The 25645-nt window shown below is 41.0% G+C and overlaps 1 protein-coding gene across 1 annotated transcript in view; it reads left to right on the forward strand.

Annotated features, from left to right (window-relative positions):
- Positions 1–23667, forward strand: part of LOC126184576 (histone-lysine N-methyltransferase SMYD3) — a 110544-nt gene extending 86877 nt beyond the window's left edge. The window contains exons 7-9 of the mRNA XM_049927006.1: positions 7888–8005; positions 14306–14468; positions 23262–23667. Of these exons, the coding sequence (XP_049782963.1) occupies positions 7888–8005; positions 14306–14468; positions 23262–23472 (492 nt within the window). The 3' untranslated portion in view covers positions 23473–23667. The remainder of the gene's footprint in view (positions 1–7887; positions 8006–14305; positions 14469–23261) is intronic.
- Positions 23668–25645: the final 1978 nt, after the last annotated feature.

Genomic DNA, 25645 nt, shown 5'->3' on the forward strand with positions numbered 1-25645 from the left:
TTTGTATATTAAAGACTAGATTTGTCTGAAAAAGATAACCACTTACAATTAAGAAAAAGAGATTTAAGAATGTAATATCGAAACAGTTCTACAAGCAGCTTTTATGTTTTTTCCTTGTACTGCATGTAATTATCTACCTCTGTTGACTCTGTTGTGCCGTGAAAACAAACAATGAATCTCATCTGCTTTTATGCTATATCCAGCAGTAAGTGTGGTAGAATGAACCTCACGACATTGTGTATAATTTGGGGCCGTGTGCCCCAATATGGGGCCTCTTTATAATGTTTAAAAATGAAAGGTTATTCTTCTGATTTAGATTTAATTTGATGTAGATATACATACAAACCACACCAAAGGTTAGTGTTATAACTTCAAGTTGGACAAATATATTTCAAGGAAGACGCAATACATGAAAGTCACAGGTCAAGTAAACAGAGTAAGACGTGTGTACACTTTAACAGTCAAATCATAACTGAGTCCAAGTCTAGCAGCCACTGGCTGACTGGCCGCTTAGGTGGCGCTGCTGCTGCATGGCTGGCAGACAGCGCTGCATGTAGAGGACACGCGTAACTGCGCGGCGGCACTTTGAAAGATCGGCGAGTCACAACACTTTTCCCCCCTTTGAATTTTTTGCACAGGTCTTGATGGAGGTGGCCTGTAGATTGCTAATGTCCGTAGGTGTTGTTTGACTGGCCGTAAAGTCTCGAGGAGGAGGCTTTCCGTATGGATGGAAGTGTCCCCGATGATAACGGGTCGAGATGACAGGAGACGTGAGGGTCGAATCTGCTGGGGCCCCATGCACCAATCTGCCCATTGTGGCAAGTCCAGTTGTTATAACAGGAGACATGGGCAATGTATCCGTGTCCGTAGGAGAAGGAGGCGAGTAGACTTGCTTCGACAGATGATGGTCATCTTGTTCCTGCAGGGGCACGTCTCCTGGTGGCGTCAGTTCTTGTGCTGGCACTGATATGATGGTGACAGGGCTGCGTTGTGAGTAATGAGAGATTCCAGTATCCCGAGCATCAGGTAGATCCGAAGGTGGTGTAGCGGCATCCGGAACAGGCGTTGCCGGCACACGAGCCCGAAGCTGGTCCGATGACGCACTGCAACACCCTGTCCATCTGGATTTCATACAGGCGTTGGCCACGGTGTCGTAAGATGCAGCCAGTACTCCATTTTGGCTGCCTGCCCTATCTCCATACCCATACAAGGTCGTCGTCGGTGAACTGGCCAAGTGAAGGCACCCGCGGCCATGAGGTGGAAGGCCGCAGAAGATGAAGTAGTGTGCGGGGCTGTTGGCCATGTAAGAGCTCAGCCGGGCTGTGGTCACCCATGGGGGTGAAACGGTAAGAAGCCAGAAATTGGAGAAGCGCATCATCAGCAGAAGAAGAAGAAGTCAGGAGTTTCCTCATCTGAGCCTTAAATGTGTGGACCAGTCGTTCAGCCTCACCGTTTGACTGTGGATGGAACGGAGGGTCCATGACATGCATGACGCTGTGACAGGCACAAAAATCCGCAAAATTGGAAGAGGCAAATTGCGGACCATTATCAGTAACAAGAGTAGAGGGAAGGCCTTCCAAAGAGGAAATGCGAACTAGAGTATTGGTGGTTGCCGCGGTGGTAGGTGACGTGCAACGGACAATGAAAGGAAAGTTAGAGTAGGTGTCAATAACGAGAAGCCAATAAGTACCTAAAAAAGGTCCCACGAAGTCAGCATGAATACGCTCCCAGGGCTTCTCAGGTAAAGGCCACGGTGACAAAGATGACTTCGGGATGGCGGCCTGTGACGCACAAAGGCCGCAGGCGGCGACCATGTGTGTGATTTCAGAGTCGATGCTGGGCCAGTGCACATGACAGCGCACCAGAGATTTTGTGCGAGAGACACCCCAGTGCCCTTGGTGAAGGAGGCGCAAGACAGAAGCACGTAAAGACGCAGGTACCACAACATGCGGCAAAGCATTTTCGGTGGAAAGGAGGATAACACTATCCCTAGCCGTGAGGCAGTAACGCAAAGCGTAGTAGTTCTGCAACGGATCAGAAGTCTTAGCGGATGGACGATCTGGCCAACCCTTTTGAATACAGCGTAAAACTCGGGAGACGGTAGGGTCAGAACCCGTAGCAGCCGCCAGCCGGTCCCTGGTGATGGGGAACTCGTCCACAACCCGCTGCTCGGCAACATCCAGTTGGAAACACAAAAGTTCATCCCTATCGAATGCCGGATCAGGACCCATGGGAAGGCGAGACCGTGCATCAGCATTCGCATGTTGAGCTGTCGGCTGGAAATGAATCTCATAATTGAAACGAGACAAGTAAAGAGCCCAACGCTGGAGGTGGTGTGCAGCCTTGTCGGGAAGTGACATTGATAGATGAAACAAGGAAACAAGTGGTTTGTGATCCGTAACAAGATGAAATTTGGATCTATAGAGAAAAACACCAAACTTATGAAGAGCATAAATAATGGCCAAAGCTTCTTTTTCAATTTGAGAATACTTTTGTTGGGCATGCATGAGCGTTTTGGAGGCATAAGCAATGCGTTGTTCAGAACATCATAAAAACAGTGCGCAAGGACTGTACCGACCCCGTAGTGAGAGGCGTCCGTGGCAAGAACAAGATGTTGGCCAGGTCGATAAGTAGCCAGGCATGGCATAGTCTTCAATTTCTGGAAAGCCGCATCGCATGACACAGACCAGTGAAAAGGCACGTCTTTATGCAACAGGCGATGCAACGGCTGAGCCACCGAAGCAGCAGACAGTAAAAACTTGTGATAGTATGCTATTTTCCTCAAGAAGGCCTGCAGTTCCTTAACAGATGTAGGGCGAGGAAGGGCATCGATCGCAGCGATAGTTTGCTGAAGCAGACGAATACCATCCTGAGAGAGTTGAAACCCCAAGTACGTGATAGATGCCTGAAAAAAATTTTGATTTCTGAAGATTACACTTAAGACCGGCAGTCTGTAAGACACGAAAAAGTGTGCAGAGATTTTGAAGATGTTCGACAGTGGTGGAGCCAGTGACAACAATGTCATCCTGGTAATTTATACACCCAGGGGCAGTGAGCAATAATTGTCCCAAGAATCGCTGAAAGAGAGCAGGGGCACTGGCAACCCCGAATGGCAATCGTTGGTATTGATAGAGGCCGAAAGGCATGTTAAGGACCAGAAACTGCCGGGAAGCAGCGTCGAGAGGAAGTTGATGATAAGCTTCGGACAGGTCAAGTTTAGAAAAATACTGGCCTCCAGCAAGTTTAGTGAACAATTCTTCAGGTCGAGGCATGGGGTAAGTGTCGATAAAGCATTGAGCAGTTACAGTGGCTTTGAAATCGCCACAGAGATGAATATCACCACGACAGGAGAGGACCACTCACTGGAAGTGACAGGAAGCAAGACCCCTGAAGTAGTGAGATGATCCAGCTGCCGTTTGACCTGATCACAAAGGGCCACAGGAATGGGCCGAGCCCGAAAAAACTTAGGCCAAGCAGTGGGTTTGAGCATAATATGAGCTTCAAAGTCGTTTGCACGGCCTAACCCAGGAGAAAAAAGGGACAAAAATGTCATCGACAAGGAATCCAATTGAGCATAAGGAATAGCATCAGAGACAATATTGACAGTGTCATCTATGGAGAACCCAAAAACGCGAAAGGCATCGAAACCAAAAAGATTCTCAGTGTTACTATGGTCGATCACAAATATGGGAACAGTGCGAACGACAGATTTGTAAGATACCTCAACATAAAATTGTCCCAAGAGAGAAATCTTCCATTTATTGTAAGTCTGTAATTGCCTAGTGACAGGTGACAGGATTGGAGAACCCAACTGAAGATACATCTGAGAATTGATGTTAGTGGTAGCAGAACCAGTATCCACCTGCATGTGAACATCTCGACCAAGTATTTGGACAGTGAGGAATAACTTCCCAGAAAGAGAAGAAGTACAATTGACAGACAACACAGAATCAGAATCAGCGTCATGTTCATGAACATCATGCATGCGGTCAGATTTGCAAACGGATGACACATGACCCTGTTTTTTTGCATTTGTGACACACAGCCCAATGTTGTGGACAATCTTCTCATGAATGTTTCATAAAACACCGTGGACATGAAGGAAGTTGCCATGGGTTTTGCTGCAGTTTCTTGGAGATTTGTTTATGGTTAGGCTGAGGCTGCGCTTGGGAGCGTACTGCGGCCACGTCGGCCAGTGGGGACACGCCACACACTTTGTCAACATCACACAGAGGTTGTATTTCCCCGATGTCACCCCATGCCTTTATTTGCGCCCCAGTGGCGCGACAAATTTCAAAAGACTGAGCGATGGATAGGACTTCATCTAGAGTCGGATTTGCCAACTGAAGGGCATGTTGCCTAACTTCTTTGTCGGGCGCCGATCGGATAATAGCATCCCGTACCATGGAATTGGCATAGGATTCTTTGTGAACTTCAGTAACAAACTGACACTTTCTACTGAGGTCGTGAAGTTCAGCAGCCCAAGCCCGATAGGATTGATTTGGTTGTTTTTGACAACGATAAAAGGCAACACGAGAGCCTACCACATGCGTTTGCTTTTGAAAATAGACGGACAGAAGTGAGCACATTTCAGCAAAGGACAAAGATGCAGGATCTTTCAGAGGAGCCAATTGTGACAACAACCGATACATTTGAGGTGAAATCCTTGAAAGGAACAGAGACTTACATGTTTGTTCGTCCGTGACATGAAATGCCAAGAAGTGCTGTCAAAGACGTTTTTCGTAATCAGACCAGTCTTCTGCCATCTTGTCGTAAGGAGGGAAAGTAAGTAGAGACAAAAACGACAGACGCCCCGCATTTGATGCCACGACAAAATCACGAATCGCATTTGTGAGAAGTGTTTGCTGTTCTATGTGATCTTGCAATAGTTGCTCTAAAGTAGACATGGAAACATGTGGGTCAACGATGGAAAAGAAAAATCAATACCTCATTGCCAATTGTTATAACTTCAAGTTGAACAAATATATTTCAAGGACGACGCATTTCATGAAAGTCACAGGTCAAGTAAACAGAGTAAGATGTGTGTACACTTTAACAGTCAAATCATAACTGAGTCCAAGTCTAGCGGCCACTGGCTGGCTGGCTGCTTAGGTGGCGCTGCTGCTGCATGGCTGGCAGACAGCATCGCATGTAGAGGATGCGCATAACTGCACGGCGAATCACAACAATTAAACCTCTTCATGTTGTCAGATTGTGATGTATTCCTGTGGGGCGATACAATCACTGGAAAATCTCTACGTAACAATGGCTACTTAAGTTCACATAAAGGCTTGAAGTGGTATACATCAACTGATTAATTTCATCATTGAGTGTTTTTGATTTGTTGGATGTTTGCTTCATTTAGTGTTAAGGATAATCTCATTAATTGTTTGTGGAAACTAACTATTTGGATTTTCCTGAATATCAATGTGATAAGACACACTACAATACCTTGGGCAGTTATGTTGACAACACATTTTCCTAATGCTATGCCTGTGACTGAAGTGCCACAAAATATTAAATGCCCTGTATTATGTTTTACCCCTCAGTTTACAAACTGACTTTAAGATAAGTGTATTGTACTGTGTTACTGACATAAGTAGGGCTTTGTATTCTATGACCTTTTGATATTCAAATATTATTATTTCCGCTATCACTGCTAAATTCCTGACCTCAGATTAGTCTTGGATGTGTACATCACAGCACTAGTTACGAGATAAATGGAATGCACACTGGGCTTCATTTTGCCATTTGCATAAAAATATAATTTAAAACTTGGTATCGCGTAACATATGTTTTGTTTCTTCCTCTTAAATCATATTCTGCAGAGTAGCAGCCAATTGTGGCACTCGCTGTGCTAATGCTTTCAGAATATTGAACTGGTGTTGGACAATACTGCAAATAGATCCACAACATGGAACAGCTATAACCAACATGCTTTAAATCACTATATTCCTGTTTTCACTTTCCATCTCCCCCACTTTGTGGCACAGCAGCACGTACTGTGAAACAAGATCTCTTTTGTGTATAAAAATTAAGCTGCTTATGTATCGAGTTTGGCTTTGGCATTGACATTTGACTGAAGTCCCATATATCCTGCCTCAAGTACAGCTTTCTATTTTTGTCAGAAGTACAGGAACCTGGTGCAATCCTTATCTCATTTTTATCAGTGTCACATCTTTTCATATTTATCTGAAAACAAGCAAAGAAATGAATATCCATAGAAATCAACATGTTTGCACTCCAAAATGGAAAAAAATCCAGCTATTATATAGTACAGTTAATTTGCTTCTGCCTGACTGACTTCTTGACACTCCAAAGTTCTCAAATCACCTTTCTTATAAGGGCTCTGTTGATTTTATGTATACTGGAGTACAGGAATAATACTCATTACAATTTAGTAAAAAAAATTAATTCCTTGTTACAAATGTCAATTTACTGAACACTGTGGGTAGGTTGATTGTTTTGAAGTAAGTACCAGGTTTGATCATATGGTTATTTTCTCTGGTCATGTATTCAGACTTCCCATTACATATGTGTTATGGGAGCTTAGCATTGGCACCAAATGGTATGTGTCCAAGTAGTAGACGTGTGTGCAAAATACAGTTCTGTTCAGAAAGGTGTATCAAAACTGATGCGTAAATCAAACATGGAATGAATAAAGAAACATCACTGTAAAATAGATATATTGTAAATATTCAACCTATACACTGAAGATCTTCATGTAGTGTGATACAAAGTCCTTTGCCTGCTGATGGTGTTGACATGCACAATTGTAAGTCTCTGTACAATAGCTCTGTTGTGCCTTACTGAAGTCAAAGTTCCACAATGCTAAATGTCTTAGCCATGAGCTGATGTCTCTGATGCGAGGTAAACTACTGGGACTAGACTGGCTGGGCCCCTGAAGAGTAATGAGGCCTGCCGCTGCAGATGGCGTTGCTATATATATGGTCAAGTCTTGTGCCCTGGTGGCACTGCTGCACAGGGGGTGTGAATCTGACACTGCTCAAGGTTGGACGGTGCTCATTGTAGTAATGACAACTGGTGGATGGCCACTGGACTTGTGCTGCCAACTTCAGTGATGGTCTCCTTTGTGGTATTGGTTGTGTATTGATACTGCAATATGAATCTTCTGTTCCCATTGTAAAGCATCTTTCATTGCCAAAGTCACTTGGTACTTAGAATATCCGGATCACTGAGAAGCTTCATATATTCATTTTGTTGACTTGAATTCAATCTGCCCTGATTGGAACAAAGTCTTATATCATGTTGCTGTTCTGCTCACAAGCAGTTCACCGATGAGGACATTTACCTCATATCAGGTAGGGAGGAAATTATATGTAGTGAAAGTAACTATATTACAGCTAATTAGATTGGACATTGCTCCTTGCATACACTTAAATTGCATTTAGTTACTGTATTTCCCCTGAAGATGAGATATTGTTCCCTGATGCAGGAATTTATCCACTGCTATGATGGTCCATTAGTATGTTGTGGGTGCTTTGTCAAAGACTTTAATTAATGTTGTGATTAGAGGCCTTGTTTCAAATTATTGTGTAGAATAGCCTGTAGCATGGATGATGATAAGTATAAGTGAAAGAGTTGTGAAATTTCATTACATTGAGTGGGTTTTTCCCAGGAATTAGCTACAGTAGAAGCACTTTGTTAATATTTACAGAAAATGACACAAAGATAGTGTATCGTTTTAGGTTGCAGTTTAGTTGCGTAATTTGAATTAATGCCTTCCACAAGTAGGAGAATCATCCTATTTCTAACACTTATTTGATGTTTTATTTTTGTAAGTGTCACTAATGACATTGTTATTTGTCAAGAAACAAATAAAATTACGTATATAAGTGAGACAGTAAGGATTTTCCTTTGTTACAGGGCATCAAAAGCAAATGTCCAGAATGTGGGACTGACATTTCACAAGAGCTGATAGATGAATATCAAAATGCTTCATCTTTCACTGAACGCCATCTGAATGACATGAAAGAATATTGCTGTATCCTTTTCTGAAGGGGCAGAGTGAATGAGAAAGGGAGAGAGAGGAGGAGGACTGTATAAGTAACATCAAAACATCTTAACTAAAACCATTTATTACACATATCTTATCTTCAAAATTTAAGTTCACTTTAAATATAAAGAAATCAGTCCCTGTGAACATGTGCATTGGCATTAATTGATAATACTGTGTATTGATGCTTTTGCTGATTTATTCAATTTCAACTACCTAATAAGTTCATGATCTCATCCGTATAGAAGGTCTGAGTATTTGACTATAATCCCTAAATAAATAAATAAATAAATAAATAAAAATAAAAAATAAAAAAATGTTTCAATGTAAACAAGCAACTTCCTTATGATACTCAAAATGCAATTTTTTTTTCAAATTGTAGTGGTGGTGGCCAATTACTTTGTCCACATTCATTTGACATTAAATCCAACATGTCATTGAACCAACCTACAAAAACATAAAACTATTTTATTAAATGATAACTATGCATCTTTATTCATTGTTGATCATTTACAATAAAATAGGCTTTGTTTTATACATCATAATAATAATGTAGGCAATAGCATAGATACAGTCTTCAAAACTAAAGTCTATATTGTGCAGATCATAGAGTTATTTTACTTACCTAACACCCAGTTATACAGCTTCATTTTTTTAAAAAAAAAGTTAAATATTCTAGACTGAACAATGAGTAGTGGATTTCTAGATCTTCTAAGCCTATGCCTCAGTATATTAAAATATGACATAGCTCTGGACTCATGGTGGTGATTATTTTCCACCTTCAACATATTCAGCATTATTGTTCCCAATACTGTACACAAACTGCTGGTACTGTTTAACCTTTACACAGAGCACTAAAGTGCTCCTCCAGACAAGTTTTGCATGTTAGATGGGAGATATTCTTTATTTTTGTCTTAAAAATATTATCGAGATGGGGAGAATATTTCCATATGAGTAATCCATACAAAATAAGTGAGTGGGAAATTTTAATGTAGTGGATAATGTTCTGTTGCACAGAGATGCCTGATCATTTACATTATTTCTTTTTCCTGTTGTATGTGAAGTTCTTCCATTGTCTTTTTTAGGTAGATGCTGTAGGTATCTTTCATAATTTTGGAAGTCTCTGCATTTATCAGATATCAATAAGTTGCAATCAGATGTGGAATATGAGCTACTGTTTCTTTTAGCACACCATGGAAATTCTAGAAACTTGCTTGGATATTTTTGCTAGGTGTACAGATTGTCATGAACTAAACATTGGTAGAGACAGGTATACCAGAATGTTCATTTTTCCAGTGTTTGTATGGACAGGTCTAAGTATCTCCTGTAGTGTACTGTCATTCAGTTCACTATCTGTTTCTACTGTGTATAAACTATTTTCATCATCATCATCTTCTTCTTCTTTTTCTCCTCCTCCTCCTCCTCCTCCTCCTCATCATCATCATTGTCCTATTGCAGCCTACCTGATTTACGTGTCCGTCGAAAAGGGGCTGAATTTTTTTTGTGGTGAAAGTAAGTTCAGTCACATTAATACTATTTCAATTTTGTGAACCATTGTTTATGGCTAGTTTTATGCAGTTAAACAGGTAGACACATACTACACTTGACTGATGTCACATAGTATTTACTGTCCAAGTGCAGTAACCTAACACCAACAGTGTAGTTTCCTGTTGTCGCAAAAAATTTATCTGCAGAAAATGCGAAACAAATCACTGTCTACAGTAGCTCCACAGTTTAACCAAGCTAGCACATTGTTCTTCAACTCACAGGAACATTAGTTACAAGTGCACAGTAAGATTTTATTGTCATTAAACAATACTGTCACTACAGGTCAGAGTTAGAGATTGACATCGTTATGGGTATCACATAAGTTCACATTAAAAGTAACTATCAAAAATTGTCACTGAATTATTGAGCAGACAGACTGTGGTACATTTTCCATACAGGTGGACATACACTATGTGATCAAAAGTATCCGAACACCCCCAAAAACATACATTTTTCATATTAGGTGCATTGTTCTGCCATCTACTGCCAGGTGCTCCATATCAGCAACCTGAGTAGTCATTAGACATCATGAGAGAGCAGAATGGGGCACTCAGCGGAACTCATGGACTTCAAATGTGTCACTTGTGTCATATGTCTGCATGAGAGATTTCCACACTTTTAAACATCCCTAGGTCCACTGCTTCTGATGTGATAGTGAAGTGGAAACATGAAGGAACAAGTACAGCACAAAAGCTTACAGGCCAACCTCGTCTATTGACTGACAGAGACCGCCAACAGTTGAAGAGGGTTGTAAAGTGTAATAGGCAGACATCTATCCAAATCATCACACAGGAATTACAAACTGCATCAGGATCCACTGCAAGTACTATGACAGTTAGGCAGGAGGTGAGAAAACTTGGATTTCATCGTCAAGCAGCTGCTCCTAAGCCACACATCATGCTGGTAAATGCCAAAGGACGCCTCACATGGTGTAACGAGCATAAACATTGGATGATTGAACAGTGGAAAAACATTGTGAGGAGTGATGAATCATGGTACACAATGTGGCAATCCAATGGCAGGGTATGGGTACAGCGAATGTTATGGTGTGGTTGTGTTTTTCATGGAGGGACTTGCACACATTGTTTTGCATGGCACTATCACAGCACGGTCCTACATTGATGTTTTAAGCACCTTCTTGCTTCCCACTGTTGAAGAGAAATTCAGGGATGGCGATTGCATCTTTCGATATGCACGAGCACCTGTTCATAATGCACGGCCTGTGGCGGAGTGGTTACATGACAATAACATCTCTGTAATGGACTGGCCTGCATAGAGTCCTGACCTGAATCCTACAGAACACCTTTGGCATGTTTTGGAACACTGACTTCATGCCAGGCCTCACCGACCGACATTGATACCTTTCCTCAGTGCAGCACTCCATGAAAAATGGGCTGCCATTCCCCAAGAAACCTTCCAGCACCTGATTGAATGTATGCCTGCGAGAGTGGAAGCTGTCATCAACGCTAAGGGTGGAACCAACACCTTACTGAATTTCAGCATTACCAGTGGAGGGCACCACGAACTTGTAAGTCGTCTTCAGCCAGGCGTACGGATACTTTTGATCACATAGTGTAGATGTTGTTACTACATTACAGAATCACCACAGACTGACTCTTGCATGGTGGAGGTGACTCTTATAAAATGCAGCGTAAGAATAAATTGTTAATTTGAAACTACATTTTTAAATTAATGAAGAAATTAATTAGTGCTATATGTAAGATTATTCAGAAAAATTCAGACAACAAAAGTATGTAATCAAAGTCCAGAATCCCACAGTGGATCTGATGAAATCTACAATGAAAAATGAGGCTGTGTATGAACTTTAAGTATAGTAGAAGACAGTCAGTTTTAGGTAATTTAAAATACTTCTCAGGAAAGTGGGAATGCTTAACTTTGGGATGGTTTAGGTCACTTTATGGAACTATACTGATAAGCTCACCAGTTTTTGCATATATGAGGATAAGTTAATTATTACCTGCAAAGTAGCTATAAAATTTTATTGTAATAAAATAGGAAACTTACAAGAACATCATTTGTCAGCATATCTCCTTGCATTTCAACGCACTTGGTCCATTGTTGTACAAGCTTCCTGATGCCCTCATAAAAGAAGGTTCTCAGTTGAGGTGTGAGCCAGGAATGCACCGCTTCTTTCACTGCTTCGTCCGAGGCAAATCGACGGCCCCTTAATGCCTGTTTGAATGAACCAAACTAGTGGTAGTCAGAAGAGGCAAGATCAGGACTATATGGAAGATGATCCAGTTCTTAAAATTTGAGTTTCTGGAGTCTTTCAGCAGTGTGGACAACAATATGCAGACGGGCATTGTCGTGCAACAACACAACACCTTTTGACAGCAATCCTCAGTGTTTGCTTCGAATTGCAGGCTTTAGCCTGGCAATAAGCATCCCACTGTTGTTGTGCCCCTTTCCCCATAATGCTCCAGTACTGGACCATGTGCGCCCCAAAAAACCACAAGCATCAGTTTTCGTGCGGACAGTTGGGTCTTGAACTTTTTCTTGCATGGCGAATTTGGATGTTTCCATTCCAAATTCTGCCGTTCACTCTCCATCTCGTAATGATGGATCCATGTTTCGTCACCAGTAATGATTCTGTCTAAGTAATTGTCCCATTCATTACCATAATGATCCAAATACTTTTTGCAGATGTCCAAGCATGTTTGTTTATGCAACTGTGTGAGATGTTTTGGGACCCATCTTGCACAAACTTTATGAAACCCAAGTCTGTTGTGGATGATTTCGTAGGCGGAACTGTGACTAATTTTCAGACAATGTGCCACTTCGTCAATAGTTAATCGTCTGTCTAAGAGACTAATTTCATGTGAACGCTCAAAGATTTCTTCATTTGTGGCGGTAAACGGTCGTCCGGCTTCTTCATCGTACGTAACACTTGTATGACCATTTCGGAATTTTTCAATCCATTCGTAGACACTCTGTTGTCGCAAAACACTGTTTCCATACTGTACTGAAAGTCTTCGGTGAATTTTGGCCCCTGATACATCTTCCAACCACGAAAAATGGATCACTGAATGTTGCTCTTCTTTGATGCAAATAGACAGCAGAGCAGCCATGGTTAACAGTACGGCAGTGGTAACTAAACTAACCTAGCAGCTTTAAAATTGCAAAGATATAACAACAAATAGACAAAGTATGTGTCATCAACGTAAAATGACAATACTACCAAGATAAACAAAACTATAACTAAATTTTGGGTAATAATTGACTTACTCTCATAGCAAATGATTGTGCAAACTTTAATTGGCATGAGAATCTGAACAATAAATTTAAGTGAAATTAAATCTAAGTAGAATCTTGAGATTTTCATATAAGTATTACATGCCAATAGGTAGATGTTTTGAAAATAAGATAAAAATTAGCAAGAAAAGCTACTTATGGGAGAAGAAGAATGCAACAGATGGAAAGAATCCACACCTGCAATGTCACACCATGGTCATGGGGAGCACTGTAATGTTCTGTTTCATGTTTTTGCAATTTATTTAAATACAACTTAATAGCAGGATGCTTTTCTACTCACCTTAGTCACCATTTAACCAAAATCAGAAATATCATGTGCATAATCTGCTTATGGACCCCACAAACATATTTCTGAATGTTATCATGTTTTAACTGTGTGCATTTTATTTTCTAAGGCAGAATTTGTTGACCAGTCCAACATTTTCTGTAACAGAAGTAGTAACTGCTTAAAACTATAGTCAGGCTGGCCTGTGTACCAGACCAGTGATCGTCAATTTAAGATGAATTCACAGATTTTTCATTGTAGATTAGTATGTGCCATTTAATTGTTTTGTTAATTGTTTTCTGTTCTTCAGCAAAACTGAATTTTTATTTACATCTTTTACAATTTTTCAGAATTGGAACTCCATATTCTCTCTTTCTCTGTTTAGTGCATCATTGGCAGGGTCCTGCAATCCTTTAGCTGCACGTGTATACTTATACTGCTTATTCCTTGTTCTTTATCTTCTTCCAAGAACTTCTGTATTTTTAATGGGCATCTTATATCCTTTATTTTGATGAGGTGTCTACACTGTTATTCTTTCCCTATTTTTGCCGGCCGGGATGGCCGAGCGGTTCTAGGTGCTACAGTTTGGAACCACACGACCACTACAGTCCCAGGTTCGAATCCTGCCTTGGGTATGGATGTGTGTGTATGTCCTTAGGTTAGTTAGGTTTAAGTAGTTCTAAGTTCTAGGGGACTGATGGCCTTAGAAGTTAAGTCCCATAGTGCTCAGAGCCATTTGAACCTTTCCCTATTTTCATCATAACTAATTTTCCCCAGTTTTTACACCATGAATCTTCTCCTCATTAACCCATCTCTTAAAACTGCAAATTTTTTCTTACTCCTTTTTAACTACTCATATTTCTGAATTACGTGAAACAGCTTCCTCAATAATTTGTGATTTTAGTTTTTAATGGAAATTCTGATTGGTTTACTTTACCAAACAGTGGTCATTGTTGTTGTGTGCACATTGTCCGAGATTACCATCACCATTTTTGTGCAGTTTTTAAGCATATTGCATGGAAAAATTGGAACAGTATTATGACATCTACTGAGAAATAATATAATACAGAAGTGGGATGACATAGAATAACTTAAGTTTCATTATTATCATTAAAAGATAACTTTTAGATGAAATTCATGTAATATATACACACGGCTGCAAAAATCTGTGATGTTCTGTTATGTTCCTGACTTCTTAAAAGATCTGGATGTCTGCATTAGTTGTTTAAAAAAACAAGAAGGACTTTTCCACCCTTACAATCTGCAGCATGTAAAAACATTGGATATGGCATTTGAAACTGCTATTCAGATGGGCTTATTTACGCAGGCAAGAAAATACGGTGAGGAGCTAATTCCAGGCCTCAGGTAATATTTCCAATCATTATTAAAGTATATTTTAAGTAAATGCTGATGTTACAGAGATAGCTCAAAGCTTTGCAACTTGGAACACTTGGGAATCACGTGTTGAAGATTCTTTATGAGGTTTCCAGTTAAGCTCTCCCAATGATTTTCCATTCAGTTTTAATTAATTGCAACAACATATTTCCGTCTTTAAATTAGTTTGCATAAACTGTGAAGATGATGTTATGTTTGTACATTGTGTTGGGACTTAACTACACATTTACATCTGTATCGGAGCATGACAAGAAAGTTAAGGGGACATTGTATGTCCTATACCGCCAGTGTTAAATTATCGAATTTTGTGACCCATTCATTATCTTGGAAACTTTTTAAGACACCAACTTACAACTTTCTATAATTATTGAATGCAACTTTCTAGATATACTGAACTAGAATTATTACTAAAATTGTATTGTGGGGCATGTTATCTTCTTCTTCTTTTTTTTTTTTTTTTTCAAAAACTCGATTTTTTGACAGAATTTCGTAAATAAATAAACATAAAAACAAAACAACTCAGGATATTTTAATTATTCTAGTTCCATATGTGTTGAATCTCACACTTGGCATGCTGTGAAAATTTTATGTCTCTACCGTCAGTCCTTTTATAGAAAATGGATCATTTATTGCAAAAAATGTAGTTCAGGGATATTGAGGCTTAGAACTTTTTTATTACAAATTCTTATACAGACTTACATTTCTGCATATTTTATCCACTAGAATTGCCCTGGCCCATAGTCTGTCTCTTCTTCAGTGTCACAACAGCCCAGTGGTTGCCTCCTCCTTTTCTTTCTTGCTTCTTTTGTCATTTGCTGAGCATCTAACTCTGCTTCACATACACGAAGCTCATCCAGTTCCCGCAGTCCTTCTCCAGAACCTTAAGTCTTTCATAGTTCCCACCATTAAAAGTTATTACAGCATCAGACACTGCTAACTTTAGAGTCATAAGGCCAACAAATACATTTTTAGGCACACGAAACCACACAACATTATTGAAGGACTCATTCACATTCTGGGTCTTCCCATGTGAACACTTCTTTAGTATCTCAGGATTTGCCAAATCTCTGTAAATAAGTTTGATTGCCTCCATTACTGTCAAAGGAAGAGAATGTTTAAGTGTAAATTCATGCAGGCTGCCAGAAAATTCAGAAGTGACCACGCCCCCTAGTGCATCACTTCAGGAACATTATCGTGGTTTCCTTCACTGCTAGCACATGTGTTTTAAAGTATTTCAGAAGAAAATGCAGATCTCACATATCTGTTACCCGCAAATTTGCGTTTCTTGAAGTTACTTTTATGCTTAGTTATTTTATTTATGTATAAAAAGCAATATAAGTTAGCTTATTACAAAAGTAGTTGATAAGCACACTACTTTCAACGAAAACTAGTATCAGAAAAAAAGACTGATTTGTTTATTTGTAATGCCAGCTTCTGAGACATAGCAGTAGGCACAAAACAAAGCAATTCACAGCCTTCTAGACTGTGTAGTTCCCAAGATATGACTGCTCAACTGTGGCAGTATATGCGTAGCCACGAAATTTGACAGTCACATGTTAACATTCAAAATATTATTTGAAGGTCTCACAATTGTCTGATTGTAATGTATTTTATACCAAAATGTTCAGGAAACTCCAAAGTACATTATGGTGTAGAAAACATAAAATGTCAAATTTCAACGAATTTCACGTACAATGTCCCTGTAAGTGATTATAATAATTTAATTGCAGCAATTAAAAGTGGTATTTAGATACTGTCAAATAATTAGAATAAAAATCCAAGTTACTTCATGAAGGAAACAAGTACAAAGAAATCTTAATTTTGAAACAGATGAATGATATACCAAGCCTTTATCCAATCTCCCCCACAAACTATTTCTTGAGATAATTAACATATTGGAGTAAGAGGAAGTATTGACTGTGTACAGAGGAGCATGCCAAAGTTGAGAAGCAATTTAATCAACTCACTTATAACTGCTGCAGAAATAGTAATCAATTGTATACGAAAATTCTTATAGGTAGTGATGGTCCCATAAAAATATTAAGAATTGATCATGTAGTCAAAGTGTAAATAAGATAATCAGTTATAGTGTGTACAGCACATCAGTCCTTATCGCTCTTTATTCACAGAAAAATGAGTAATATTGTTACAACAGTATATAACCCCCGTATTGACTAAACAGTTATTAACCAAGTAAATATTAAATGTAAATATTTTTGTTTAAAACCAAGGCTGTACCAATACTCTGACATTTCAAGGAAGAGTTTAAGTAATAAATAAATTCATTAAATTAAATAATAAACAAATACTAAAGTTCAGTAACTTGTTATAAAGTGATATTTATTCCTGTTGTGATCCCGTAGTAAAGATATTTATTCCCAGTTAACATTTTTTGTAGCAGTCTGTAGTTTGAAGAAGTAGTTAACACTTAACTGAGGAAGCAGCTTGTCCAAACATGTTTATGTGTAATGTGTGTGTAAGTATTATCTACAAGTTGGTCATTTACTGGAACTACACATTTTTGTAAATGTAATAATTTCCCAGTTTCTGGGTTTGCAATATAGTAAATGTTGTCATTTTCCTTTCAGAAAATTTTTAAAACATTCCTAGTTGTCATCATTTGATGTTGAGCAAATGTTTTATTGGTTGCAGTATGGACTCCAAGTAGACTGTGAACAAAACACACTGTATGTGATCCTATTGAGTGTGTCCTGGCATCGTCAAAGAATAAAACACTCTCACAGAATCTTTAAGACCGACCCAAAGGCTGTGCCAAATCATAAAATAGTTAAATATAAGGGAATGTCAAATATAATATCATTTACCAAAAAATACGTTGCTAGAGGCTTATCTTTGACTAAAGACAGAACTTTGATATTTTTTCCAAAATGATTTGAGTAAACAGATCATCCAAGTTGACATTTTATGTAAACGAAAGCCTCTGTCTTTGATAATTAAATTATCTGCCACTCTAATATTAATTAATTTTTAATTACATTGTCCAAAAGATTTAAATCTTCAGTACCAAGAAAGTTGCCAATCCACATGCACCTCTACCCGATTCCCCATGCCTGAAATTTGTCCTATTAGTTTACTCTTACACTGTCCTCTCCACAGACTCCCTCTTCCTCTGTTCTGTCTCCATCTCCCATTTCACTCCTGTTTGTCATTGTATGCCATATTCAGCTCCTTGTGCCTGCACCAGAGTGAGCTCACTAGTGCCACATTCTTATCCCACTCCCTTGCTCCCTCTTTCTTCTAGCTCTCAGCTATCCTCCCCTCTACATTTCCCACCCACTTCCCACCTCCTTCCCCTTTCATCCATTCCAAATAACACAATGCCTCACACCATTCAAGCTGCTGAGCTGGAATGTGTTGTACTAGTTAGCTCTGAAGGAAGACATTCTCTAAATGTTCAGGAATGTTTTCAATCTAAGTTTAGGTGCATGCTGACCGCTCCACAACCACACATCGAGTGGTTACATGTACTACTATAATTTTTTGTACACCACACAGAATTTTCAATTACCATAATTATTCATAGACATCTAGCACAAGTTGAACCATACTTTGATCAAATCCATAGACCAGAACAGCATCTATTCATTTTTTAAACTTGACAGTCTTCATGTAGAGATGACACCACCATTCTGTTGATAAGGGGAAATGAGGAAGACTTACAGTAGTCAGTAAGAACTGTCATGAAATAACTTAGTAACTGGGTATAGAATAATCAGCTTATAATAAACAGTCAAAAATACTAATGCAGTGCTCCAAATAAGGATATGTACACTTGCTAGTAGCACAGAAGCGAAATTCATAGAATTATAGCTGCAGAACAAATGGAAGTGGATAATTTGTAATTTAAAATGTGTAACCATAGAAATTACTTTTATATGTACCTATATGTTTAAATTGATTTGACCAGAGTTTTATCTTCTGTACCAAGAGTTTCCAAAACTCAAGCCTGCTAAGGACACCACCTCTGGAGAGCAACAAAAACTATTTGGTATCAACACAAACACACTGGGTTGTTTTCATAATTAAACCTCCAGCAGGTGCTATGATACCGTGTGGTACCAGTATCACCACTAGTGGCATCAGCACTGCCGCAAACCGCCCTGCCACTGTCGCACTACCGCGCTTTCACAAGTCACGTGCTTCTGCCGATGTCCTTTTGCCGGGAGAGTATCTGGGTCACTGCCCAACCACTCTGTAGCGAGTTCACACTCCGTACTTAAGACGGCTGCACCTAGCAACTCGTCAATCGGAGTTCAGATCACCAAGCTAACGAGGAGTCTGTCACTGCGTCATCCACAGACTTCAACCATCCTGTAGTGCTGTACTGCTCACTTCTGACCTCAACCTCACGGAATTTGTACTTCGTCCATCCTCGACCACCGTATCTCTCACCACTGACCTCAGCCTCCAGACTTCAGATTTTCATCCATCCTCGAGCAAACTACTGCTTACCAATAACCACAATCTCACAGACTTCATCAGTGTAAGAACATTCCAGTGCAAAGTCAGTGACTGACTTTCAGCCTGAACCAAGAAATGCAGACACATGTCCCAAGGAACTGTGTTCATGTATTCTGTTCATTAGATTTAATAAAAATACAGTTGTTCCTTGCTACATGGGCACTTCATTTCATAGCATGTTCCATCCCCTGAGTCACAAATGCTGCAACAATGAGGATCAAAGTTGTAAAGTTTACCCACAGTATGCAGCACCAAAGATTGAAGATTAAATGTCCACATCCCATTGACTAAAATGACTAGAGTAATTGGCTTTGGCATCCTGTCCCAGTAGTGACTACCATTCAGCCCATCAGCTTTTTGTGCTTCTGTGCTTGCACAAAATAGTCTTTTCATACTCATGCACAGCTTAGAACAGTTATTATTTTTTCCTTCTGAAGCACCTCATCAATGCCAGATGTTCATACTCCTGTGCACACTCACTGTTCTTTCCACCTCCCTCGATTCCACAGGACTCGTTCCTCATCCTGCCTCCTCCACTTTTCTGCACTCGTGCACACAATACACAATCCACCTCCTCCGCCACTCTGCTTCTTGGTTCCTATCTGGTCTTTAATTCTTATGAGTGCACTGGTGTCACTGGCACCTCTACCATCAGGGTATCTGCCTCAGGCACATGTGCTAGCAGCCAGCCTGCAGCCGACCCACCTGCCAGCAGCCTGCCCTCCCACCAGCAGCCTGCCGTCCCGACAGCAGCTGCCCTTCCACCAGCAGCCTGTACGCCCCCCCCCCCCCCCCACTGGCAGCCTGCATGCCCCCCCCTCCCCCCCCCCCCCCCCCAGCAGCCTGCACGGCATTGTGCCTTCCTGCAGCAGCCTGCTCCCCCACCAGTGGCTTGCACAATCACTCGTCTGCAGCAGCTAGCCCACACACAGATGGCCTGTTGGCAGTTGGCCCAGTGGGCCATCCCACACTCCCCCCCAGGCTGCGAATTGAACTTCCCTCAGTCTCCATTTACGCACTCCTGTAAATTTCAACACAAACCCAGACGGTGCCAGGTTTCATCCCAATTGCCACCATCAGTGGCTGGATCTGCACTCCACGACAATGAAATGGCATCTCTATTGCTACCCAGGTTGACCTACCCAGAAAATGGCACAGTACATTTCTCTTTTTCAGATTTGTTCCTACCATTCCTTTTCCATGGCAGACTCATTTACCACAGTTGCAACCAATACATCTACCTTTGGCCAACACTCCCTGTGTCCAGACCTCCACTGTTATGAACACCAAACTCAAGGATCATTTCCTCCAGCCTGGGGCATCTCCTACCTTGTCTCTGAGATGGTTCTGTCTTATCTGGCAGAGGGGAGGAGGGATGCTGTATACCCAGGATACCACCTGTGACACAGCCACCAAGCGTGCAGCTGTATGCCGCGGGTTACCAAAACTCCAGCCCACTAATGACACTACTTCTGGTGATCTAAAGAAAACAGTTCGACATCAACGCAAACACGCCAGGTTGTTTTTATAACCGAATCTCCAGCAACCACCATGGGACTTTATTTGTCCAGCCTCAGTGCTAGAGGTGTAAGCAATGCCACAAATGGCACTGCCATTGTGACACTATGTCACTTCTGCGTGTCAAGTGCCTCTGCCGGTAACCGCCTGCTGGGCGAGCATTTAAGTTGCCACCCATCCATTCTACAGCAAGTTCACACTTCAGGCTTATGCTAGCTGCACCTAGCAGCTAATCAGAGTTCACATTGTCAAGCCAACAAAGAGTATCTTGCCACAGGATCCACAGACTTCAACTGTCCTCGAGTACCGTATCAGTCGCTGCCGACCTTGGCCTTACAGACTTCGGACTTAGCCCACTGCTCTCCATCAACCAACCTCATGGACTTGCGTCAGTGTAAAAACAGTCCAGTGCAATGTCAGTGACTGACTTACTGCCTGATCCAAGTAGTGCTAACTCACATCCAAAGAAACTTATGTTCTTGTGTTCTGTTCATTTGACTTAATAATCATACAATTTTTCCTTGCTATCTGGGCACTTCATTTTGTAGTTTGTTGCCTCCCTCAGTCACTAACACTACATTATGCATAAGCTCCTTTTGTAGGTGAGAAGTCCAATAGAAGTAGAATACAACACAATACAATGTGGCAGTAACTACCAAATTAAATATGGACTAAGAGTTCTGAAATAATGTTGGAACAGAAATTAAATAATTAAAGACATTTGAGATTCTTGTGGATTTTTTTCCCACTGTGGTGTGATGTGCTCGACCAAATGCTAGGCTGCAAAGTTAAAAATGTGTTCAGTAACTGTACTTGATGCTAACCTACTTTCTGTGTGTCATCCCTGTGTCCCATCCTCTCCCACCCCACTTCTTTCCCATCCTCCAACACCCTGTACAGGAGCCTCTCATCCATGTCTCGCATTAACTGACACTCCCCCCCCCCCCCCCCACACACACACACACTCACCCATTCCTTCCACTTTCTTCTCCATCCTAGCCTCTCACCCCCCTGTGGCCATTTCATGGTCTTATTACCATATATTGTCTTTCAAAACTATGCTTCACTTCATTCTGTTCATCTTTTAAGATAGTTGTTAGACTTTTAAAATTCAATATGATTTCAACAGCACAACATGATAATTTCCTTCGTGAAGTAATTTGAAGCTTCAGGAGCTTAAAATATTTGGGCCTTTGCTCCCTTGCATCAGTGATAGTACATATGTGTCAACCATTTTGAAGTAATATAAAACCGAAATGAAGTGTTATACTCCCTCCGTCAGAAAAGTTCCAAGATATGGTCTTCTTCTTCTAATTTTTTTTTTTTTTTAAATAGAAAATTGCACTTACCAAATGATGATCCTAGCTCCAATTGAATTAGTCCCTCTGGCTATCTGTACACAGTTGCCAACGTTTCTGGAAGTCTTGGAAGCAAGCAGGGAAATTTTCCACTGGGATGACACTTATAAGGTCATTTGTCATGGCCTGTTGGATGTCTACAGTATCTTGATGAAGGTTTCCTTTCAGTCACCTTTTCACTCATGGAAACAAGAAAAAATCACAAGGAGTGAGGTCAGGTGAATATGGGGGATGGTGGATGGCAATATCAGAATGTCTGGCCAGATACTCAGTAGCAGGTAAAACAGTATGGGGTCGGTCATTGTCATGCAGTTAGAACCAGTCCTAAGAGTGCCACAAATCAGGACAGTGACATCAAATAGCTTGTTGCAAATGCTTCAAGACTTTGATGTAAAGAGCCTGGTTAACTGTTTAGACCTGGAGGAATGTACTCATGGTGAGCTAATCCTTTACTATCAAAGAAAGCAATCAACATTGCCTTTGTTCTCATAGGTTGTCACTTGTCTTTTTTTTTGAGGCTGATGATTCAGGACTCTGCTGTTGAGCACTTTGATGCTTCATGTGAGGGTCGTACTGTTAGCACCAACTTTCATCCTCAGCAATACTCTTCGACAGAAATGTGGGATCACATGTGGCTCTGTCCAGTAGTTCAGCAGAAATTCTTTGTCTTTCCTCTTTATGTTTGACTGTTAGTGTGTGAGATACGAGCTTTGCATTAAGTTTCCGTTTCCCTAAATCTTCGCCTAAAATCTTATGACACACATCAGGATACAAATTAAGTTCTTATGATATCACACGCACAGTTACATGACTGTCTTCTTGCAACAACTGCCTTATGTGTTCCATGTTTGCATTGGTATGTGAAGTAGACTTGCGACCAGCTCTGGGCTCGTCCATCTTGCATTGAATCTCTGCCTTCTTGAAACTTTTTGTGCCACTCGAAAACATGACTTCTTAAAAGTGCCTCGCCTGCTTATGCTTGCTTAATTGCTGTCTAAAATTCACATTGGGGTTTTCCTGAGCTTAATGCAGAACTTAATGTTCTCTCTTTGCTCACAATCAGCATCCATTGTGTCACCGTAACTAATGTGCCAAGAACCAAGTGTGTTGCTAAGCACAGCCCTGCCACCTATTGAGCTTGCCTGGAAATATGGCCAAGGTCATTTCAAGGATGTACACATACTAGGTAACATAAAAACAACATTTGTTCCATTTTAGTATCGCAAACTTAAAAAAAAAAAAAGCTCTATCCTGGAACCTTTCTGACAAAGGGAGTATATACCCAGAGACGATACTTTAAGATTTCATTATCTTCCTCCTCATGCTCTGCAATATTTTTCTGTTCCTCTTGTGAAAGAAAATAAGCTCTTCTTTCTACCATATCCATCGTATATTTCTGTTACAGGAAATATTATGGAGAACGACATCCTCTGCTTGGGATTTCACTCATGAAGTGTGGTAAGATATGTGTTTACCTTGGAGACTTCTCAGCAGCACGCGATAAACTGGAAGAAGCAGAACATGTTATAAAATTAACTCATGGTGTGAATCATATTTTATACAAATCAGAGCTTGAACCACTGTTGTTAACATGCCACGTTGAACTAAAGAGTTAGGCTTTTTTTCCTGTTTATATAACAAGCTGTTTCCACACCTCCTTTTTTTTTAAGGAACTGGCTATGTGAGGTAAAATAAACCATATTATTGCTATGAGTGGATGGATGTGGTGTTTGGCTGTTAACAGTTGGATCTATGACTTGATGTAGGATTGACACCTGTTGTTGCTGGTGAGAGTAAAATGATAGTCTGAAGAGTTATAAAAATGAGGAAAGTTATCTTCTCAATTGCAGCTGATTGATATGTTATACACACATGCATTACACTAGCTTTTGAGTTCTTTTTTCCAAAAAGAAGTGCTAGCTCGTTTGAAGGCTAATGTCATTTCATATACTGTCAGATACATCTTTGTGCAATGCTTCTGTCAGCTGTAGGTGATGCTTACCTTTCCTCATTTGTGTTTGTTCTTTTCATCCTAAAGTTTCCCTTATAATAATAGTCTAGAAATTCTGTAGAGGCTACTATTTTGCTGCAGTGCTGAAGCAATGAAATGGTTGTTGTTCTGCTGTAGTTGGGAGCATTGACATTATTGATTGCAAAAAATTCAGTTATGATTTTCCGTGTGATTAGGGTGAAAAGGAAACAAGTGGTACAATAGAGTGCTTAGCAGCAGGTGGTATGTGCAGCACTAACATCAAGAAATGTGAAGAAAAGGCACTCAAAAAATTACTGTAAGTTTTCAAGGTATTATAGTCATCATCTTCTGGAAGGATAAAGATCTGTTTTGAAATTGTGAAAAAAAATTATACCAAAATTTAATCCTTTGATATTGAGTATGGGGGAGTTTGGGTCCTTATTGTTATAAATAACAACCCATTGATCCACTTGTTAAAACAATGAGAACATTTATTGCCACACTTCAGATATACGTCATTACACATCGAAAGTATCACATAGACAGAACATAATGGCCGCCTTGGCCCAAAGAGTTTTTTGCGTGCCAGAGATGTTGTGGCACGTCAGTGTTGCCACAGAGGCATCCCCCCAGCAGTGCGGAGCACGAGGCTCTGGCTGTTGTGGGGGGAGGGTGCAGGTGTCGCGCTGTTTTCGTCCGGAGGGGGAACTGGGCGGGGCGGGGCAGTGGTTCGAGCCCTTTTGGATGGAAAAATGTAATCACGGTGCCACACCGGTGGGAGTATGCGGCGACCAGTTTGTGAGGTGACAGGGGGATGGGAGGAATAGACGGAGACACGGGGTACAACACATACAGTGTCCCCGTGGCATCAATGAAAGATTGAATGAGGGAAGGATCTAAGGAATTGGGGATCAGTGAGGAGTGGAGAACGGAAAGGTGGAAGCTGTCATCATCGTCGGTGGAGCGAGGAGGGGGGGAGGGGGTTTCTGGATGACTAAGAGAGAATCATTTGTCATTTGTGGTAGCTATACAGATGTCAGACGGTGAAAAGTGTGAGACGTCGATGGAGATGGTAGTGGGTTGTTGAATGTCAGGTGAAAAGTGTGTGGCGGGCGTAGCAGGAGAGGGTGGGGTGAAGGGCGTGGACCCCATACTCTGTGCAGTGAGGGTTCCCGGCATTGGGGAAGGGGGCGTGGTCGACGTATTGTCCCTTGAGGAGGTGGCGGTGTGGAGGTCGTCGTCCGTCGTGGTTTGTGGCGTCGGGTCGCTGGAGGTGTTGTCGTCTGCAGTGACCCACGCCGGCTTGAGTCGAGACACTGACACTGTCGAGGGTTTGCCTTTGATACAGATGTCGAATATATTTGACAAGCGCCTAAGTACCCTTTAAGGGCCTCTGTATGGGGGTTGCATGGCGGCGCACACTGTATCGTCCCTAAGCATCATAGCTTCACACGTGGCTAACCGCTGGTGCACGAATGTTTTAGGCGGAGTGTGTGCTTTTGGAGCAGGTGCTCTCTGTGCTCGTATCATCTGTTGTATGTTCTCGATTAGCACGGGGTATTTGATGGTATCTTGGAGCGGTGAAGGCTCGACAAACTCAGCTGTTAGGGTCACCGAGCACTGCACGTCATCTTTATATACAGAACAGAGGCCTAGCAGTACCCACGGAAGGGCATGTAACCACCGTTCCTCATGGCAAGTGCTGTCTTTAATGTGCGGTGCCATCGTTCCACTAAGCCGTTTGATTGGGGGTGGTAGGCTGTCATGCGAATGCGGCCGACGGCGAAGAGCTCGCACATTTTTGTGAAGAGGATATC

This window comes from Schistocerca cancellata, chromosome 4 (genome assembly GCF_023864275.1).
Source record: "Schistocerca cancellata isolate TAMUIC-IGC-003103 chromosome 4, iqSchCanc2.1, whole genome shotgun sequence".
In the NCBI taxonomy this organism is placed as follows: Eukaryota; Metazoa; Arthropoda; class Insecta; order Orthoptera; family Acrididae; genus Schistocerca; species Schistocerca cancellata.